Below are 18,694 nucleotides of genomic sequence, written 5' to 3' on the forward strand. Positions count from 1 at the left end.
ACCAGCCTGCCGAGCCAAAGATTTTTGTTTTTCTTTTTTATTAAATAAAAGAGTGATAGTGCTACAAAATTAATAATTATATAATTTTTAAACACTTTTTTTTCATGTTTTGTTTTTATGCTTCTCTTAGTTACTAACTTTATTTATTTTATTTTACAATTTCGTATTATGCTCAAATTATGTGACTTATTTTTTAAAATAAAGATGATTTACGACAAATATTATTTTAAATAATTTTATTGAAGTAAAAAATAAAAAAAATTATATTATAATTTGATTTTTTTTATTTGTATTTATTTTTTAATTATTATTTTTATTAATTTTAATGAATTTTATTATTAAAAAAATATAGTAAAGCGAACTAGCCCGTCGACCCGCCAATCCGCCATAAAGTAAAATAGACTAGCATTTTGAACCCATTTTAGCCTGTGCCACCTTATTTTACGGTGCAGACATAGACGAGACTAAGCGGTAAAAAATGGGGGTGGGAACAATATTTGGAGGCCACTCAGATAAAGACGTGTAAAACATCTTTTTTTAAAGATGTTTTCATGTTGTGTTTTAATTGGTTTCTATATAATTTATTCGGTATTCTTCATCACATATTATTAAATTTCTCAAAAGATTTTCTTTCCAAAAATAATAAAAAATATTTAATTTAGACTAAAACAAAAAAGGTAATAGATTAACTATTAGATTTTTTTAAAAGATTATTTACATAAAAAAATATATCTCATATATATATAAAATAAGCTCTTAAAATTTTTATAAATAAAAAAATAATTAATTTATATTCATACAATATATAAAATAATTACTATATTATTATTATATTATATATTAAGATTCACTAATTAATTTTTTTTATTTTTAATATAAGCATTAGAAATAAATAAAATTTTTATAACTAAATGTAGTGTAACAAAATATATATAATATTAATTAGTTTTTAAAAAATTCTAAAAAAATAGTTTTTTTCATTTTAGTAAAATAACTATTTATTAAAGTAGACAAATTAATTATTTTTTTCTCATATATAATTTTTTTAAGACATAAAAGTAATTAATTAGGATATTGGTTAAGATAATTAAAGTCACTATTTCATTAAATTTTTAATTTAAAGAAAAATTCTAGTTAATTTTGGTATAAAAATTTTGAATTTAAAAACATTGATAAAAATTATGTTGAATTTTGATTTATTTGATTCTCATTTAAATTAATCACTACATAAGTTAAAGTTCTGTTTTGAAGTTATATTCGAGCTTTAATCTGATTTTTAAAGTTTCAATTTACTTAGTTTGATTTTTTAACTTAGGTATCCGTGACTCATATTAGGGTTTTAAGTGTTTAGTTGAAAAAAATAAGGTAAAAAAATTTCAATTGTCACATCAAACAGTCGCTAGAATGTATAATGTAACAGTCGTTAGTCCATCTCAGCATGTCGTTAACGATTTTGTGAGACAGTGACAAAAATAAGATTAGGAACCAATGTGAGCCATAACTATTAAGTTGGGAGACTAAATTGAGTAAATCGAAATTTTTGAAATTAGATTGAAACATAGTTGTTAGAACCGAACTAGTAATCGAATCGGTCAAGCTACTGGTTCACTGATTTATTGGTTCAACCGATAAATCACTGGTTGAACCGATAAAACCAGTCTCACGTAAATATAAAATATAAAATAGTTAAAAACTTAAAATTAAAATTTGAAATACATATCTTCACTAACATTTTATGAAGAATCAAGTCTCAACTACTTCTAAAAATAACTAATATAAAAAAATCATAAAATTTTAATACTACAATAGTATCTTATTTTTACACAATAAAAAAATAATTAATTCACAAAGCCTATCATCTAACTATAATATCAGTAGATTTTAACACTAACATCAAAACAATTAACCTTAATCACAATACTAGCAATAAAATAGATCAAGTAAATTAATAAATTTTTAGTGAAATTTATATTTATATTAATAATGGTATATAATTAAAATATAATTAATTTTAAAAATAGAAAAAACAAAAATTAAATTAAATTAGATATTTATGTATACTATATAATTAGTATTTGTCAAAGATAATACTTAGAAGTGCAATGGCTAAGTGGCAAGTAGAGGTTGTTTTTGCTCCAAGGTTCTTGGTTCGAGATCTTGTAGAGACATTTTAAAAATTTTTTTCAAGCAGACCAGTTCGGTTAGACCGATTTGCACCGGTTCTTACCGATTCACACCGATTTTATTCCTTAAACGGTCCAAGTAGTAAACCGAACCAAACTAGATTCGGTTTTAGTCTGGTTCACTAGTTTTTCGGTCGAACCAGCCGATCCAGTTCGGTTTTTACAACTATTGATTCAAATACGAACATAATTTCAGAGACCAATAAGTATTATGTCTTTGTTGATAATTAAGTTGTTTTAATGGTAATTAAGATCTAATAATAGTTTATAATAAAAGAAGCATTCTTTTGCAACAATGAACCTATAGTAGTAGTTAGGGGTGTTCATAAATTAGATCGTATCCATATAAATCCACAGTATTTATCCGTATTTGATCTGTAATTTGAGAATATGATCTGATCTGTAAGATGATCGGATTGGATCGAATCGGATCCACACTCTAATCAAATAGAAGTAAATATGTTTACAAAAGTAAACAAAAAAATTATTGACTTTTTTTATAAAAATAAAATTTTTTAATATTTTTTATTTTATGGATATATTTGATATCTGATCCAAACATAAAAAGTGCGAATATCGAATTTGATCTAATGAGTTTAGTGTGGATTGGATCGAAATTTCAACCATATCCCATCTGTAAACACCCCTAGCAATAATAACTAAAAAATTATAATGATTATATTTTTAACTAAGAGGAAGTGCAAAAAAAAGGTACTAAATACAAGAACATTTAATATATATATATATATATATATATATATATATATATATATATATATATATAATGTAATAATAATAATAATATGATAATTGTTTTATATATCACACAAGTATAAACGTTTTTTTTTCTATGATCTTAAGAAAGGTTTTGTAAGTTCCTAATCTTATTATTGATTTTTGTAGTGTTAGCCCTCGTATTATCAATTTGATTCATATATAATTCGGATGATAAATTATTTGGTGACGTGCTTCCTTTTTTACTGTGATATACTTTATTATTATTATTATTATTATTATTATTATTATTATTATTATTATTATTATTATTATGTACATTAAAAAATAATAGGCCAAATTATTGCCATAACATAATAGAAGTATGAAAGTTTATCATTCTTCTCTAATGGAGGAAACAAAATTCTTTTCAATAGTTTATTTCACGTTTAGTAGAATAAAAATAAATTTTATTAGAATAAATTTTAGTACGAGTTTAATATTTTATTCATCATAAAATATTTATAGAATTACTCGTAGATAAATTTTGAAAAAAAAGAAAAAAAAACATGATTTTTAATTTTATTTTTAAATAAACTTTATTTTTAATTTTAAAATAAATTTTATTTTTATTTTTTAATAATATTAATTTTTTACCGTATATAATTATTCAATTATTTTTTAATCATATATAAATAAATTACTCTTAATAAGACTTTTTTGTGTTATTCAATTATCTTTTTTAAAAAATAATTAATTATTAAAATAATTAAACTTTTCACAACAAAAATAATAAAAAAATTATGAACGAAAAAAATTAACTATCTTGATAATTTTTTGTATTTTTATTCATATTTTAATTATAAACATAAATATAATTTAATTATATCATTTATGAAATGTGACTATAGATATAAAAAAAATTTAGTTATATTATTTATATATAGTTTCATTGTATTGTATTGCTTATAAAGTTAGATTATAATTATGACAATAGAATTATTCTTGTATTTTTATATGTGTGACTAATTGATGGTGTTAAAATATTACTCTTAATTATAAATAAGGTTTATAATTTAAAAAATCAAAGACTCAATTAAAAAGATACGAAAAAAATGATGTTAAAATATTCTAACTCTTTAAAATAAAATATTTGAAATTCAATTAAAAATTATTTAAAATTTAAACTCAATAAAAATTTATATTCAATGTGTTTTGTATTAAATATATTTAATAACCTATTATATCATATTGGTTGAAATTAGTTTTTATAATGTTAATTTTTTAATAATACTTTATTAGAAAAAATCATCTTTTCAGAATTTTTTAAAAACTAATTAATATTATATATATTTTGTTACATTACATCTTGTTATAAAAAATTTATTTATTTCTAATGCTTATATTAAAAATAAAAACAAAATTTAAATTAGTAAACTTTAATCTATAATATATTAATAATATAGTAATTGTTTTATATATTATACGAATAAAAATTAATTATTTTTTTATTTATAAAAATTTTAAGAGCTTGTTTTATATATATATATTGATGAATGTGATATATTTTTTTATGTAAATAATCTTTTAAAAAAATCTAATAGTTAATCTTTACCTTTTTTGTTTTAGTCTAAATTAAATATTTTTTATTGTTTTTGGAAAGACAATCTTTTAAGGAATTTAATAATATGTGATGAGGAACACCGAATAAATTATATAGAAACCAATTAAAACACAACATGAAAACATCTTTAAAAAAAGACGTTTTACGCGTCTTTATCTAAGTAGCCTCCACAATATTTTCCTCTGATAAAAATCGAAGTAAAAACAAAAAATCTGTGAACAGAGACAGAAAGTAAAGAGACGCCTTCCGTCCTCGTCCTGTCCTGTCCGATTGCCATTTCTATCGTAACCTATGTAAGTAAAATAAAATTAAAAAAATATATATAAAAACTAATTTGTAAGTTCAGAAACATATAAAAGTAAGGCATGAATAAGTTATAATCTTTGCATTGGCGTACGCATTATATTAACAATTGATCAAGATTATCCCGTTAAATTTAAATTAATAGAATACCAGGAAAATGAAATTGTTGTGGGGACACTTCACGGACTCACGGTAGTGTCGCTGTTGTTTGGTACATGTTCCATCTGCTTCATAATTATGCAAGCTCAATGGTCAAGCGTTCAAACAAGAAGACAAATGTAAGCACCATTGCACATTAACCGTATTTGATTTTCACAAATATCTGAGTTTTATTTTCATTATAAACCGAGAACTTTTTATAGATAATTTATAGCTATAGATAAATACAAATATCAAATTGAGCATCTGAAGAGTTTAAAAATATATTAATTTTGGCAAGATGCCTAATTGAATTTATTTAATTTTTTTAGTTGTATTATTAGTGTATTATTGGGTTGCTTTTTATTTTTAACGTCTTAATTAATATGATAATAGCCAGTACTTGTTTAGTTGCTTTCTTTTAATAATAATATATAAAAAAGCAATCATAATTTATTCCATAAGTTTGTATTCATCAATAATAACGACAAAGATGACACTCTCTCTCTTGCAGACTTTGTCATGTGAAGTTGTTAACTCAATATACTTATTTTGGTGAAAACAATTAATCAATTAAGTAATCAACAATATCCATGCCTAATTAATTAACAAGAGGGGAAATTAAGTTGACATCAAACTAAATATTGAAGAAAATAAAATAAAAATTTATATGCACCCAAAAATGAATTATCTTGATCCATTGATTGATGACTTGTAAATTGTAATGTGTCACTTTGGGGGCCAAACTGGCTCTTCTGATGTTTCAACTGTAACAGCAGTTAGGGTCTGCAGTGTACTACACAGACACAGTCCTATATGATTCAACACTACCCAGGAAAAAAAAAATGAACTTTTTCCTGAAAAATCATGAAAATCTGCTGATAAAGTTTCACACTTTCAGAAGCTGATCCAATTTGGTATCTGGGTTTTTAAGTTCTTTCTCTGTTGTTGGTTTGTGTGGTGCTTGAAGAATGAAGGTGGATAGGATTGAGGAGAGTAGTGGGAGTGTGAGGTTGTTGGCAAGGAAAGGGAGCAACAGCAGTGGTGGGAGCAGTGAATCTTCAAGGTGGGTTGATGGCAGTGAAGTGGTGGATTGGGATGAGGTTCCTCCATGGTCAAGGCTCCATGATAGTGATGGTAGAGAAGGGTATGGAACAACAATTAGGAGAAGGCTTGTTAAGAAGCCCAAAAGGGTTGATTCCTTTGATGTTGAAGCCATGGAAATTGGTGGAGCTCATGGTCACCACACTAAGGTATATTATTATTATTTTACTATTGTTGTCAGTGTATAATTCTCAGTTTTCATTTCTTCTTACAAGCTCTTGGAAACAAGAACTACTTAGTGCTATAATGATATTAGTGCTTTAGATCTAATTAAATTTTATTAATTGTACATATTGAAAACAACTTGTTCCAGATTAGTTTTTGAGCTTGTTCTCTAGGTATTTCACTGTACTTTATGCCTGTAGTTTGTGAAGGAAAAAGGCACCAATTATATTATTTTAAGGTTCTTTGCACATTGAAAGAGGTTATCATAGAATTTAGGTCCTCTAAAGTACCAGGGTTTTTTACTATTAGATCAATAAAATTAAAAATGGAACTCAATTCATTTTATTGATCCAACTGGAAAAATCTTCCACTTTACCTGCTAAAGTGAATATTCTCACCGGTTATCATTGGCATGGGATTATATGACCCATTAGTATTGTTGTATTGAAAGATAAAAAAAATGCACAAGACAAAGAAGGGTGTTGATGTAGCAGTAAAGCCATGCTAAGGCCTCGGAGAAACATTTTTGGAGAGAACACTAATTGGGAGAGCAAGTATGACTCTATGCTCAATAGGGGAGGGGGATCCTATTTGGATGTACAATGTTGCATGGTCTTGTATATTAACGAAATACTTGTAATCATCACACACAAAATGTTTGAAAAGTGTCCTGAAATAGAGCTACCTCACTCTTTATAATCTATTCTACTTATGTAAATCAGGATATGACCCTTTGGCCCACCCTTCTATTAGCATTTAAGACTCTTGGTGTTGTATATGGCGATATGGGAACGAGTCCTCTATACGTTTTTTCTGATGTCTTCAGCAAGGTTCCAATTGAATCAGATGTTGATGTCTTGGGGGCTTTATCATTGGTAATGTACACAATAGCTCTTGTTCCACTAGCCAAGTATGTTTTTATAGTGCTCAAAGCAAATGATAATGGAGAAGGTTAGTATTCTCTTTCCCACTCAGAATAATTCACTTCTGTAATCTTTTCATTCCACACTTGTATTTTATTGTAATCCTCTTATGATTGTTAAATTATAGGAGGAACGTTTGCGCTATACTCGCTGATTTGTAGGTATGCAAATGTGAATATGCTACCAAATCGTCAACAAGCTGACGAGCACATATCTAGTTTTAAGCTCAAACTGCCTACTCCAGAGCTAGAAAGGGCTTTGAAAATAAAGGAGACCTTGGAAAGAAGAGCAACTTTGAAAAATATTTTGTTGGTTTTGGTTTTGTTGGGAACTTCCATGATTATTGGAGATGGTATTCTAACCCCAGCAATATCAGGTACATGTAAAATCAAATTTTTGTCATGAAACCCTGTTGCAAATTCTTTGTTTCCATCATATGATGATCAAATGATAACTTGAGGTGTGACTGTAACAACTTATCTTTGAGCTGAACTAGTTGAATTTGCAGTTTTCTCCTGCTGTTCCTATTAGTAGTCAACATACCATCCCACCTCTTTCTCGGAACATTTACAATTCTTTGTGTCTTATTAAGACTGATGTTGAGAGAAGCTATGCTTTGTTCTAACTTAAGAATATTCATGGTATGTTTTTCTGTTGCAGTAATGTCTGCCATAAGTGGTCTACAAGGTCAAGTAAAAGGATTTGGTACAGGTGAGTATACTTTCCTCTTCTTTCTAGTAGTCTTAATTGGAAGTAGAAAAGCAATAGTAGAAATATAACAATCTATCTTGAGAAAACATGTTTTCGCTTATGGAACTATGGATGCAGAGATTAGCATTTTGCACAAAAAGGGTCAGATATTTGTTTTCTGTTCTTACTTGCAGGTGCTTTGGTTGGTGTTTCAATTGCAGTCCTAGTAGCTTTGTTCAGCATCCAACAGTTTGGTACCAGTAAAGTGGGTTTCATGTTTGCTCCAGTTCTTGCTTTATGGTTCTTTTCTCTGGGTTCTATTGGACTATATAACATATTTAATTATGATGTTACGGTTCTGAGAGCTATCAATCCAGCTTATGTATATTATTTCTTCAATAAAAATGGCAAAGCTGCATGGTCAGCTCTTGGTGGTTGTGTTTTGTGTATTACAGGTATATATTATTTATTTATTTTATACCTTTTTTTTCTTTTGTTTGTCTAGTAAGTTTAGTTCTTTAAAGAACATTTTAGTCAATAGCAAGTTTGCATTTCTTTTCATTATTTTCGCATGCTGCGATATATTGCATTAAACTGAACATGATGGAAAATACCACGAAACTTTTACAGGACTTGGAAGTTAATAATTCATTCATTAAGAACATAATTGATGTATGTTTGTCCTCACCACAGGTGCAGAAGCAATGTTTGCAGACCTGGGTCATTTTTCTGTACCAGCAATACAGGTTTGTGAATCCTTTAATTGTTTGGTTTTGAAAAGTGAAGCATTTAAGTTTGCATCATCGCATGTTTCATAGTTTGAACATAATTAAAACGAATATGATTATGATAGAACATTGTGGCGTCACCTGATCTGAGGTGAAACAAGGCTTAGTTTGTTGTTTTGTACTTAACTGAGTCTCATGCTTATACAGATTGCTTTCACTAGTGTGGTATTTCCTTGTCTCCTCCTAGCTTATATGGGCCAAGCTGCTTATTTGATGAAGAATCCCCATTCTTATTCAAGGATATTCTATGATTCTGTTCCAGGTGATATTCAATGAAATGATTACTGCTTCTATGCACACAAAATCACTGTACTTTTTGGGTGGAAAATTGATTTTTATTTCAAGTGTAGTAATCATCTTGTACCTGTTGTTTGTACTTTGTGTGTGCAACAGAAAGTCTCTTCTGGCCAGTGTTTGTTGTAGCCACACTAGCTGCTATGATTGCCAGTCAAGCAATGATATCGGCTACATTTTCGTGTGTAAAGCAATCTATGGCTTTAGGATGCTTCCCCAGGCTCAAGATAATTCATACCTCGAGAAAGTTCATGGGACAAATTTACATCCCTGTAATGAACTGGTTTCTAATGATCATGTGCATAATTGTTGTTTCAATCTTCCAAAGCACTACTGATATTGCAAATGCATATGGTAAAGTGTTCCCTGCTTCTATTCTCTAGGAATCTTCTATCTTTTTCTTTTCTTTTTTTTAGCTTGATCATGGGATTCATAATTTTGTAGTATCACTGTTATCAGCATCTTTTATGCAATGGATAGTATCAAATACTCAACAAATACTAAAAGTAACCAAATGATATTTATATAATATGTTATGCTGAAGAAAATTTGTGGTTAATCTGTGCTAATGCATCTCATGTAATTGTTGCAGGCATTGCTGAAGTTGGTGTCATGATGGTTAGCACTGCCTTGGTGACACTTGTAATGCTTCTGATTTGGCAGACTAATCTGTTTTTGGCGCTGTGTTTCCCATTACTATTTGGTTCCGTGGAGCTGATTTACATGTCTGCTGTCCTCTCGAAGCTCTTTGAAGGCGGCTGGCTTCCTCTTGCCTTTGCTACTTTCTTCCTCTCCGTGATGTACACGTGGAACTATGGCAGTGTATTGAAGTACCGGAGCGAAGTCAGAGAGAAAGTCTCATCAGACTTGATGCTTGATCTTGGCTCCAATCTTGGAACACTAAGAGTTCCCGGAATTGGATTGTTATATAATGAGCTTGTCCAAGGCATTCCCTCCATTTTCTTGCAGTTCTTGCTAAGCCTTCCTGCTATTCACTCTACCATAGTTTTTGTCTGCATTAAATATGTTCCAATCCCTGTGGTTCCTCAGGAGGAAAGGTTTCTGTTTCGAAGAGTTTGCCCGAAAGATTACCATATGTTCCGGTGTGTTGCAAGGTATGGTTACAAAGATGTAAGGAAAGAAGATCACCACGCATTCGAGCAACTTCTCATTGAGAGCCTTGAGAAATTCTTGAGAAGGGAAGCTCAAGAAGCTGCCTTAGAATTGGAGGGTGCATTAACCGAAGAAACGGATAATGTGTCAGTGAAATCAATGGATACTGAACATCATCCTGATACAGAGGAGCTTCGGATTCCACTTATGCAAGGTCAAAATTTAGAAGGAGAAGGAACTACTTCTACCTCTAAGGAAGCTGCATCATTAGCATTGCCATTAGCATTACCTTCCAGTTATATGTCATCTTCGGCCGAAGATCCTGGTCTCGAGTATGAGCTCTCGGCCCTAAGAGAAGCAATGGAATCAGGATGCACCTATTTGCTTGGACATGGAGATGTGAGGGCAAAGAAGAACTCTTTCTTCTTTAAGAAGTTAGTGATAAACTATTTCTATGGATTTCTTAGGAAGAACTGCAGAGGCGGCACGGCGAACATGAAAGTCCCTCACACCAATATCATTCAAGTTGGGATGACATATATGGTCTGAGACTCATGATCCTTGCTGGTTCTTTCTGATAATTGTCAAGTGCAATGTTGTTTGGTATTTTTCCTATTCTTCTTTTCTTCTCTGTCAATGGTGATTGCTGATGAAGTTTTCATTCTATGTGTTGCCTTGTAATTTTGTGTACACAAGTTAGATTTATGTCTGAAATTGAAATTGTTTCAGAATCTGTAATTTATGAGAGAAGACTCATATTCTTGTTCAAATCTTCTTTAGAGATGCTTGTACTAGTCCATAGCTCCAAAACATGAAATAATAATAATAATAATAATAATGATGATGTAAAAATTTGATTCTTCTTTCATTTTGGCCAAAATAGGGGCTAACATCAATCAACTATTGATTAAACATCATAATTTATCATTTTAATTAAAAATCAATTTTATTATTTTAAATAAAAATCATATACAGTTATTGAGTATTATATACTGAAGCATTATCTTTAAAACTTTTGTTTTAATAATAGATAAAATTTTGTGGGAAAAATATTGGAACAAGATAGGGAAACTCCCCGAATAATTTGGTCCCTTTGTCTGCAAATGTTCATGAAGAAAGGGATGTATTTACCCTATGAACTTGGTCTTGGGTCTTGTGCCCCATTTCTCATAATTCATCTGAAGTTGAACCAAGAATTTTTTATGAAAACCACATTCAAGTTAGTGTCAGTGTGTATAAATAAGAATAGGGTTGGTGGGGAACAAAAAGGATAAGAAAAAAAAGGGGCACTTGTTATCTGTCTATTTTTAATGTGAAATTTTGTATATTTTCTTTTTCTATAAAATTAAATTCTAAAATTAAATTGGAAAATAATTGTTTTAGTTGTAGGTGTTTAATGTCAAAAAATTACATGTATCAAGGATCGGAAGTATTTTTTTTCAATCTGCAATATAAAGTGTTTATTAAAAAATAACTAACTATCGGTGTAATCAAAATTCAGATTATTGTTCAAAAAATAACCCAAGTATGAAATTGTCTTATAGTTAGTATGCTCAAGTATTTTTTTTTTTCAAAGAAGGAAAAAGAAATACAATAATTATATTTAATAATAAAAAATTATTATTTAATAGATCAACGATGCAGTAGAATGGAAGCAGCCTATAGAAAAAGCTTATAAAACTGCGAATATAAATGTGATTAAATAAGTGTATAATTAATTATATTAATATAGGTCGACAGAATAGCAACACAAGGAAACATGGAAGATCTTGTGTTACATTGAATGCTGACCACACAACATAATAACATATGCAATTATGCATATAGATATACTAAATACTATTTGATTTGATCTGGCCTAACATTTGATCCAGCTTCAACAAATTTTTAGATTTTGTTTAGTGTTAATAATTGATTGGTGTACGTGACAAGTTATTTTAAAAAATAAGGGTAAAGTATATTTTTTGTCCTTGAAGTTTTACAAAAGTTTCAAAAATACCTCTAAGTTTTATTTTGTTTCAATTTTGTCCTAAAAGTTTTCGATTTGCATCAAATATACCCCGAACGACATATTTTTCAAAAATTTAAGACTAATTCAACAACAATTTTATAAGAACAACTCTCAACACAAGCAAATCAAGCATAGTTTTCATGCATTATTGTTAGATTGGTCTTAATTTTTTTGAAAATTTAGCCGCTAAGAGTATATTTGATGCAAATCGAAAACTTTTAGGACAAAATTGAAACAAAATAAAACTTAAGGATATTTTTGAAATTTTTACTAAATTTCAGGGACAAAAAATATACTTTACCCTTAAATATTAAATCATAATTAATTAATAGATGTATATCTTAGTTTAGTTATCTATTTTGTGTTTTTAGGTACATATTAAAATTATAAATAAAATTTTTTTATTAAAAATATAAAAATTTTAAATTTTAATATATTTATTTTTTGTTAATTAATTTTTTTTTATAAAATTTCATATATTCTAAAAATACATATTAATTAGACTCTACAAAAATATAGACATCAAATGGAATGATAATCGGAGACATTAAATTAACACTGTCTTTTATACTATGGTTTAATAAGAATATCACCAAATAAAAGTTATTTTACCACTTCCTTAGTATTCTATTATTTATTATCTATCTATCATATATTATTCAAAGCAAATTTTTTCAATTAATAATATAATTGACATGACATATTTTTAAAAATATTTTTTGATTTATATAAACGTATTAATTAATTATTTATTTATTTAATTTGATTAAAATAAATATTAAATTATTTATTATTTTATTTGACTACATTAATTATAACTAATCAATTATATTAATTATTTAATTTAATTAAAATAAATAAATTAATTTTATTTTAATTTATATTAATTTTTTATCTTATGTATTTTGATTAATATTTTTAAAAATATTATAATTAATTATTTATTTAATTTAATTGAGATAAATATCAAATTATATAATATTTTGTTTGACCATATTAATGAAACTAATTAATTATAATAATTATTTGATTTGACTGAAATAAATGAATTGATTTTGTTTTAATTGTTTTAGTCAAAACTAATTTTTCACGTAGATTTTAGAGTAAAATATAACTTTAAAGATTGTTTTAATTTGTTTTATTTAATTATCTTTTCTCTATTTTAATTTTAAAGATTATTTACTAATATAATAAAAAAATTAAAAATAACAATAACCACTCACATTATTAAAATAGAACACACACACATATATATATATATTATTATTATAAAATAGTAGTGTGATCGTTTGTTTTTTTTTTAATGGAAACTTTGCCGATTAAAATAGTATAAGAAATTAGAGAAAAATGTGTTTACCAATTCAAAGGATAATAATTTATTTTTTAGTAAAATAAATTATTGAATAACAAAGTTATTATGGTTCTTTTCACACAAACAAATATTTAAAGATAGTGTTCTAATAATGTTACAAAGGAATATTAAACAATCTAATAGCTTTTGTAATGACATAAATCTATAAATTTAGAAGTTTGAAAATTATGTCATAAAATATTTATACTAATAATCACTATATATTTTTTTTTGCTTAATTTTATTTAATAAAAAGCTTTATATATTTTTAATTTTTTATGTATTACATATATATAAGTGGGCGTGTGAAAGATAAACCTGAAATAATGTTAGTATGATCCTTTCTAATTATAAACTTGGTGTTTGTTGAGTCCAATCTTTGCACCTCTTCTCTTCTGAATTCTGATCCAGTGTGTATCAATCATAAATAAATAGTTATTAATATTAAATAGTGTTTATCGTTGCAAACTTGCAATGTCAAATTTTCTTTGCTGAAATATGCATTTTAATTAGGTTTGAAAAACGCTAAGCTTGGACCAGCCAACAATATTGGCAACGGAGGAACTCCGCTACAGAATATGATTATATCAGCAATTAAAGAGAAAATGACGTCATAAACTCTACATACACCTAAATAATAAATATGATCCAAGCAATTTGAATCTACTTGATATAAAAGTCATTCTGAATGAAAATATTTCTAAAAAACAAACGAAATAAAGTGAGATAAAGTGTACATGAGAGAATTCTAATATTTAAGTCAGTAAAAAAATGGAGAATAACGAACGGTTATTAACTTGAAAGGTAAGTAATTATTTTAACTGCGTGTAGAGTTTATCTAACTACCTGCTATGCTTAAAGTCCCAAGTTTAATTTCGACATGTAAAAATATTTTATAGAGTCATCTAACTTTTTCCAATGTTGATTATTGGAATAAATGTTGATTATTATGGAAGCATATGTTGATATGTATATAAATTAATGGTTGTCCTGTCCAACCAATGTAGAGGAACAGAACAAGGATGGTGGTGGCTGGTCATCTAAGCTTAGATAATTTGTGTGTTTTTCTTTTTCCAATCCATAATATTAATTAATATTAAAATATTCAGAATGATGTTTCCTATGTATCTTCCTTCCTTATTCTTGAAACACATGCACTCTGCAATTTGAACCCTCAAATTCGAATCATGGATCTGGAAAGTACCTTCCTACACAAAACAATAATATTAACTCAAATACTATAAACAAGACAGCTTTTTCTTTTGCCTGTAAAATTATTCTGCTACATTTTTTTTAATTATTTTACATATATTATCTTCTTGTTAGATGTTCTGAATTTACTTTTTTATTTATTATTTTTTATTTAAATAATAAAAAATGTTATAAATTAATAATTGAAAATTCGTAGAAATATAATTTAAACAGAATAAGTTTAAAACAAATAGGAGAGAGTGAGAGATTAATATTAAGATCAAATTATCTCAATTTTATGTATATACCTATATATATACATCGATTTTTCCAAAGTACTTGATACTGGGGCCTTCTTTAATTCTTTTGACCTTTTAAACTCAGTTAGAAGAAGAACAATGCGATGCCTCTTTTAGATTTGTAAGACTACATATCATGGATCTGGAAAGTAGGATTTTTCATAACTCTAATAAGGTAATTGGGCACCCTAAAACAAGTTCAAGTTTTTTTTTTTTTTTTAATTTGAAGAATGTTATTAGTAGTGTATAACAAGCATGTTTGTTTGTTTGAACTTTGAAGCAGAAAGAATCATGGAGATCAGTTCTGACACTGGCATATCAGAGCCTTGGAGTGGTGTATGGTGAAATAAGCACTTCACCACTCTTTGTGTACAGAAACACATTCTCTGAAGACATTGGTCACACTGACACCAATGAAGAGATTTTTGGTGTTCTGTCTTTGGTGTTCTGGACTTTAACATTGGTTACTCTTGTTAAGTATGTGTTCATAGTGCTTAGAGCTGATGACAATGGTGAAGGAGGCACATTTGCACTCTACTCTTTGCTCTGCCGCCATGCCAGGCTTCGATCATTCCATAATTGCCAGCTGGAGGATGAGGAGCTCTCCGAGTACCGGAGTAGCCGCTGCTTTGGCGCCGATGTGCCGGAGAGAAGCCTTAACTGTAGGGTGAAGAACACCTTGGAGAAGCACAAGTTCTTGCAGAGTGTTCTGTTGGTTCTTGCTCTCATTGGAACTTGCATGGTCGTTGGTGTTGGGGTGCTTAAACCTGCTATTTCTGGTAACTATGACAAGTTTTCTTTTTATTTTTGGGAATCAGAAATTGAAAATTTTGGGGGGTGTAAGTGTGTAATATTGCTTTCTCCTATCAACTTAAGTTTTTGGGATAAGTGGTTTCATTACATGGTAAATCAAACAAACCCAGAAGAGATTTTTGTTTGAAAGGAAGTGTTAAAGATATAACCATTAATAATTTTTTCTCCGGCCAGATTAAGTTTTTGGAATGAGTGGTTTCGTGAATTGAATGCAGTTTTCTCAGCTGTGTCTGGCCTTGAGCTTTCAGTGTCCAAGGAGCACCACAGATGTGAGTTCATCATCATTTACTTATGGTCTCAATTTCTCAAGAATGATAACGGATTTGTGTTGTTACTTTATAAATTGCCTTTGGTAATTTGCAGATGTAGAAGTTCCAGCTGCATGTTTGATATTGATAGGCTTGTTTGCACTTCAACGTTATGGTACACACAGGGTTGGCTTCATCTTCGCCCCCATAGTTCTTACATGGCTTCTCTGCATCGCCGCCATCGGCATATACAACATTTACTACTGGAACCCTCATGTATACAAAGCACTCTCCCCATATTATGTTTTCCAGTTCATAAAGAAAACAAAGACAGCAGGGTGGATGTCCCTTGGTGGAATTTTACTATGCATAACAGGTTAGTTTCTTTTCTTCATGCAGATTTTTGAAGTATTACTATGCATAACAGGTTAGTTTCTTTTCTATTTTGTGCTCTAACGCACTCTTTCAACTTTGACAGGATCAGAGGCCATGTTTGCTGATCTTGGACACTTTTCACCATTATCCATCAAGGTATGTCTACCTTACCATCATATTTTTCTGTACAACCTTCATTCAAAGTTTGATACATTTGTAATTGTGTAGATTGCCTTCACTGCTGTGGTTTATCCATGCTTAACTCTAGCATACATGGGACAAGCTGCATATTTTTCGAGACATCACGACATCAAACACGAGTATGAGTTTGGGTTCTATGTATCTGTCCCAGGTAGGTAACACAACACAAGTGTTTTCATTCTGAAGAAGAAGAAGAAGAGAGTGGAAGTCAGTCTCAGTTTCTTGTGTTTTTGCAGGGAAGTTGAGGTGGCCTGTTGTGGTGATAGCAATACTAGCCGCAGTTGTTGGCAGCCAATCCATCATCACAGGAACTTTCTCAATTATCAAGCAATGCTCAGCACTAAACTGCTTCCCAAGGGTTAAAGTGGTTCACACATCTTCAAAGATTCATGGCCAAGTTTACATCCCTGAGATAAATTGGCTACTGATGCTGATGTGTTTGGCTGTAACTATTGGTTTCGGAGACATAAGGCGTCTCGGCAATGCATCAGGTAACGTGCCTTCTCCTGTCAGCTTAAGCTTTTAGAAAAAGAAGCGAACTAAACTCATAACAACTAAACTCATGACAGGTTTGGCTGTTATCTCAGTAATGCTGGTAACAACCTGCTTGATGTCACTGGTAATTATACTGTGCTGGAACCAGAATGTTTTGCTAGCACTGGCCTTTGTTGTTTTCTTCGGAACAATTGAGGCTGTGTTCTTCTCAGCTTCCATTATGAAATTCTTTGAAGGAGCATGGGTACCAATTGTTATGTCAGTTGTGTTTCTTTCAGTAATGTATAGCTGGCACTATGGAACTCTAAAGAAGTATGAATTGGATGTCCAAAACAAGGTTTCAGTGAACTGGCTACTGAGCCTCGGACCAAGCTTAGGCTTTGTCCGAGTTCGCGGCATTGGGGTTGTTCACACAGAGCTAGTTTCCGGCATTCCAGCAATATTCTCACACTTTGTAACCAATTTACCCGCTTTCCACCAAGTGCTGGTGTTCCTCTGCATCAAGCATGTTCCAATTCCACATGTTAGACCCCAGGAGCGGTTTCTAGTAGGCAGAGTAGGGCCAAGAAACTTCAGAATCTACCGGTGTATCGTCCGATATGGATACCGTGACATCCACAAAGACGACGATGAGTTCGAGAAAGACCTTGTATGCAGCATAGCTGAGTTCATAAGAACCGGGAACTCAAGCAATGAGGCTGAGAAGGATGATCATCATGATGTGATGGCAGTTGTAGGCACATGTTCTAGTTCTACTCATCACATTATTATGAGTGATGAGAATGGAAAGGGACAAAAGAAAAAGGTACGGTTTATTGTGCCGGAGAAGCAGAAGATGGAGAGTGATGCAATGGAGGAGTTGAAGGATCTAATGGAAGCTAGGGAAGCTGGGGTGGCATACATTATAGGACATTCATACATGAGAGCCAAACCAGGTTCCAGCACTTTGAAAAAATTGTTGGTTAATTTTGGTTATGAATTGTTAAGGAAAAATAGCAGAGCACCCTCCTATGTACATAGTGTACCTCATGCATCAGCTTTAGAGGTTTCCATGATGTACTATGTTTAATAAACTTCATGTATTATTATCTTATATATATATATTTGTACATGTTTATATCCCTAGCTTTAGAGGAAAGTATATGCAACTCATACAATCACTAAGCTTTGAAAATACTGAGCATAGTAATGGGATTTACTTGTCAGTATAATGCCACACCCTTTTTTTTAGTTCGAGCCCAATGTTTAAAATGAAAATTATTTAGAGAGTAAAGTGACAATTAAATTCCTAAAGATTTTGATTTTATATTAGTTAATTTTTTAAGAAAAGAAATTGTTCATATTCTGGCCCAATAATAATGGTACAGGATCCAAGCAAAGAAGCCCAACCCAAAGGGTTGGCCTTCACCCAGTACCAGCCTTCATCCCAAGAAGTCGGTACTAAACACGACCTGCTCCAAAGAAGTCGGATACGAGGGTTAGCTGGCAGATAACACTCATTCGAATGAGTAACTGCCCCTAGAAACTCTCTAACCACTTCAGAGAGCCATATCTTAACCTTCCTAAGATATGGGAACGGTTATCCACCTAAAAAGGTGGCACTACTTTAGCGGTGGTTATTGGCTCACCACTATAAATACACTGACACCATTCGGTATAAAAAAGTTCCAA

The 18,694-nt window shown here is 29.8% G+C and overlaps 2 protein-coding genes across 3 annotated transcripts; both read left to right on the forward strand.

Annotated features, from left to right (window-relative positions):
* Positions 1-5,530: 5,530 nt before the first annotated feature.
* Positions 5,531-10,809, forward strand: LOC107631460 (putative potassium transporter 12). Its single transcript, XM_016334917.3, has 9 exons — positions 5,531-6,215; positions 6,954-7,182; positions 7,282-7,530; positions 7,815-7,865; positions 8,039-8,299; positions 8,538-8,590; positions 8,780-8,894; positions 9,026-9,280; positions 9,519-10,809. The coding sequence occupies exons 1-9, from the start codon at positions 5,934-5,936 to the stop codon at positions 10,586-10,588; spliced, it is 2,565 nt and encodes an 854-aa protein (XP_016190403.1). The 5' UTR covers positions 5,531-5,933; the 3' UTR covers positions 10,589-10,809.
* A 3,283-nt stretch (positions 10,810-14,092) lies between these two features.
* LOC107633836 (potassium transporter 6-like) lies at positions 14,093-18,142 on the forward strand. Of its 2 annotated transcripts, XM_088508317.1 has the most exons (9): positions 14,093-14,205; positions 14,977-15,066; positions 15,175-15,670; positions 15,920-15,973; positions 16,068-16,328; positions 16,431-16,483; positions 16,556-16,679; positions 16,765-17,019; positions 17,098-18,142. In XM_088508317.1, exons 2-9 carry the CDS (start codon positions 15,028-15,030, stop codon positions 18,090-18,092), a joined length of 2,277 nt encoding a protein of 758 aa, XP_088364443.1. In that variant the 5' UTR covers positions 14,093-14,205; positions 14,977-15,027; the 3' UTR covers positions 18,093-18,142. The 2 variants fall into 2 exon arrangements, with proteins under 2 accessions (XP_088364443.1, XP_088364442.1); XM_088508316.1 differs by lacking the exon at positions 14,093-14,205 and having other exon boundaries at positions 14,853-15,066.
* The last annotated feature ends 552 nt before the right edge of the window (positions 18,143-18,694 follow it).

This window comes from Arachis ipaensis, chromosome B3 (genome assembly GCF_059453495.1).
Source record: "Arachis ipaensis isolate K30076 ecotype BB chromosome B3, ASM5945349v1, whole genome shotgun sequence".
NCBI lineage: Eukaryota > Viridiplantae > Streptophyta > Magnoliopsida > Fabales > Fabaceae > Arachis > Arachis ipaensis.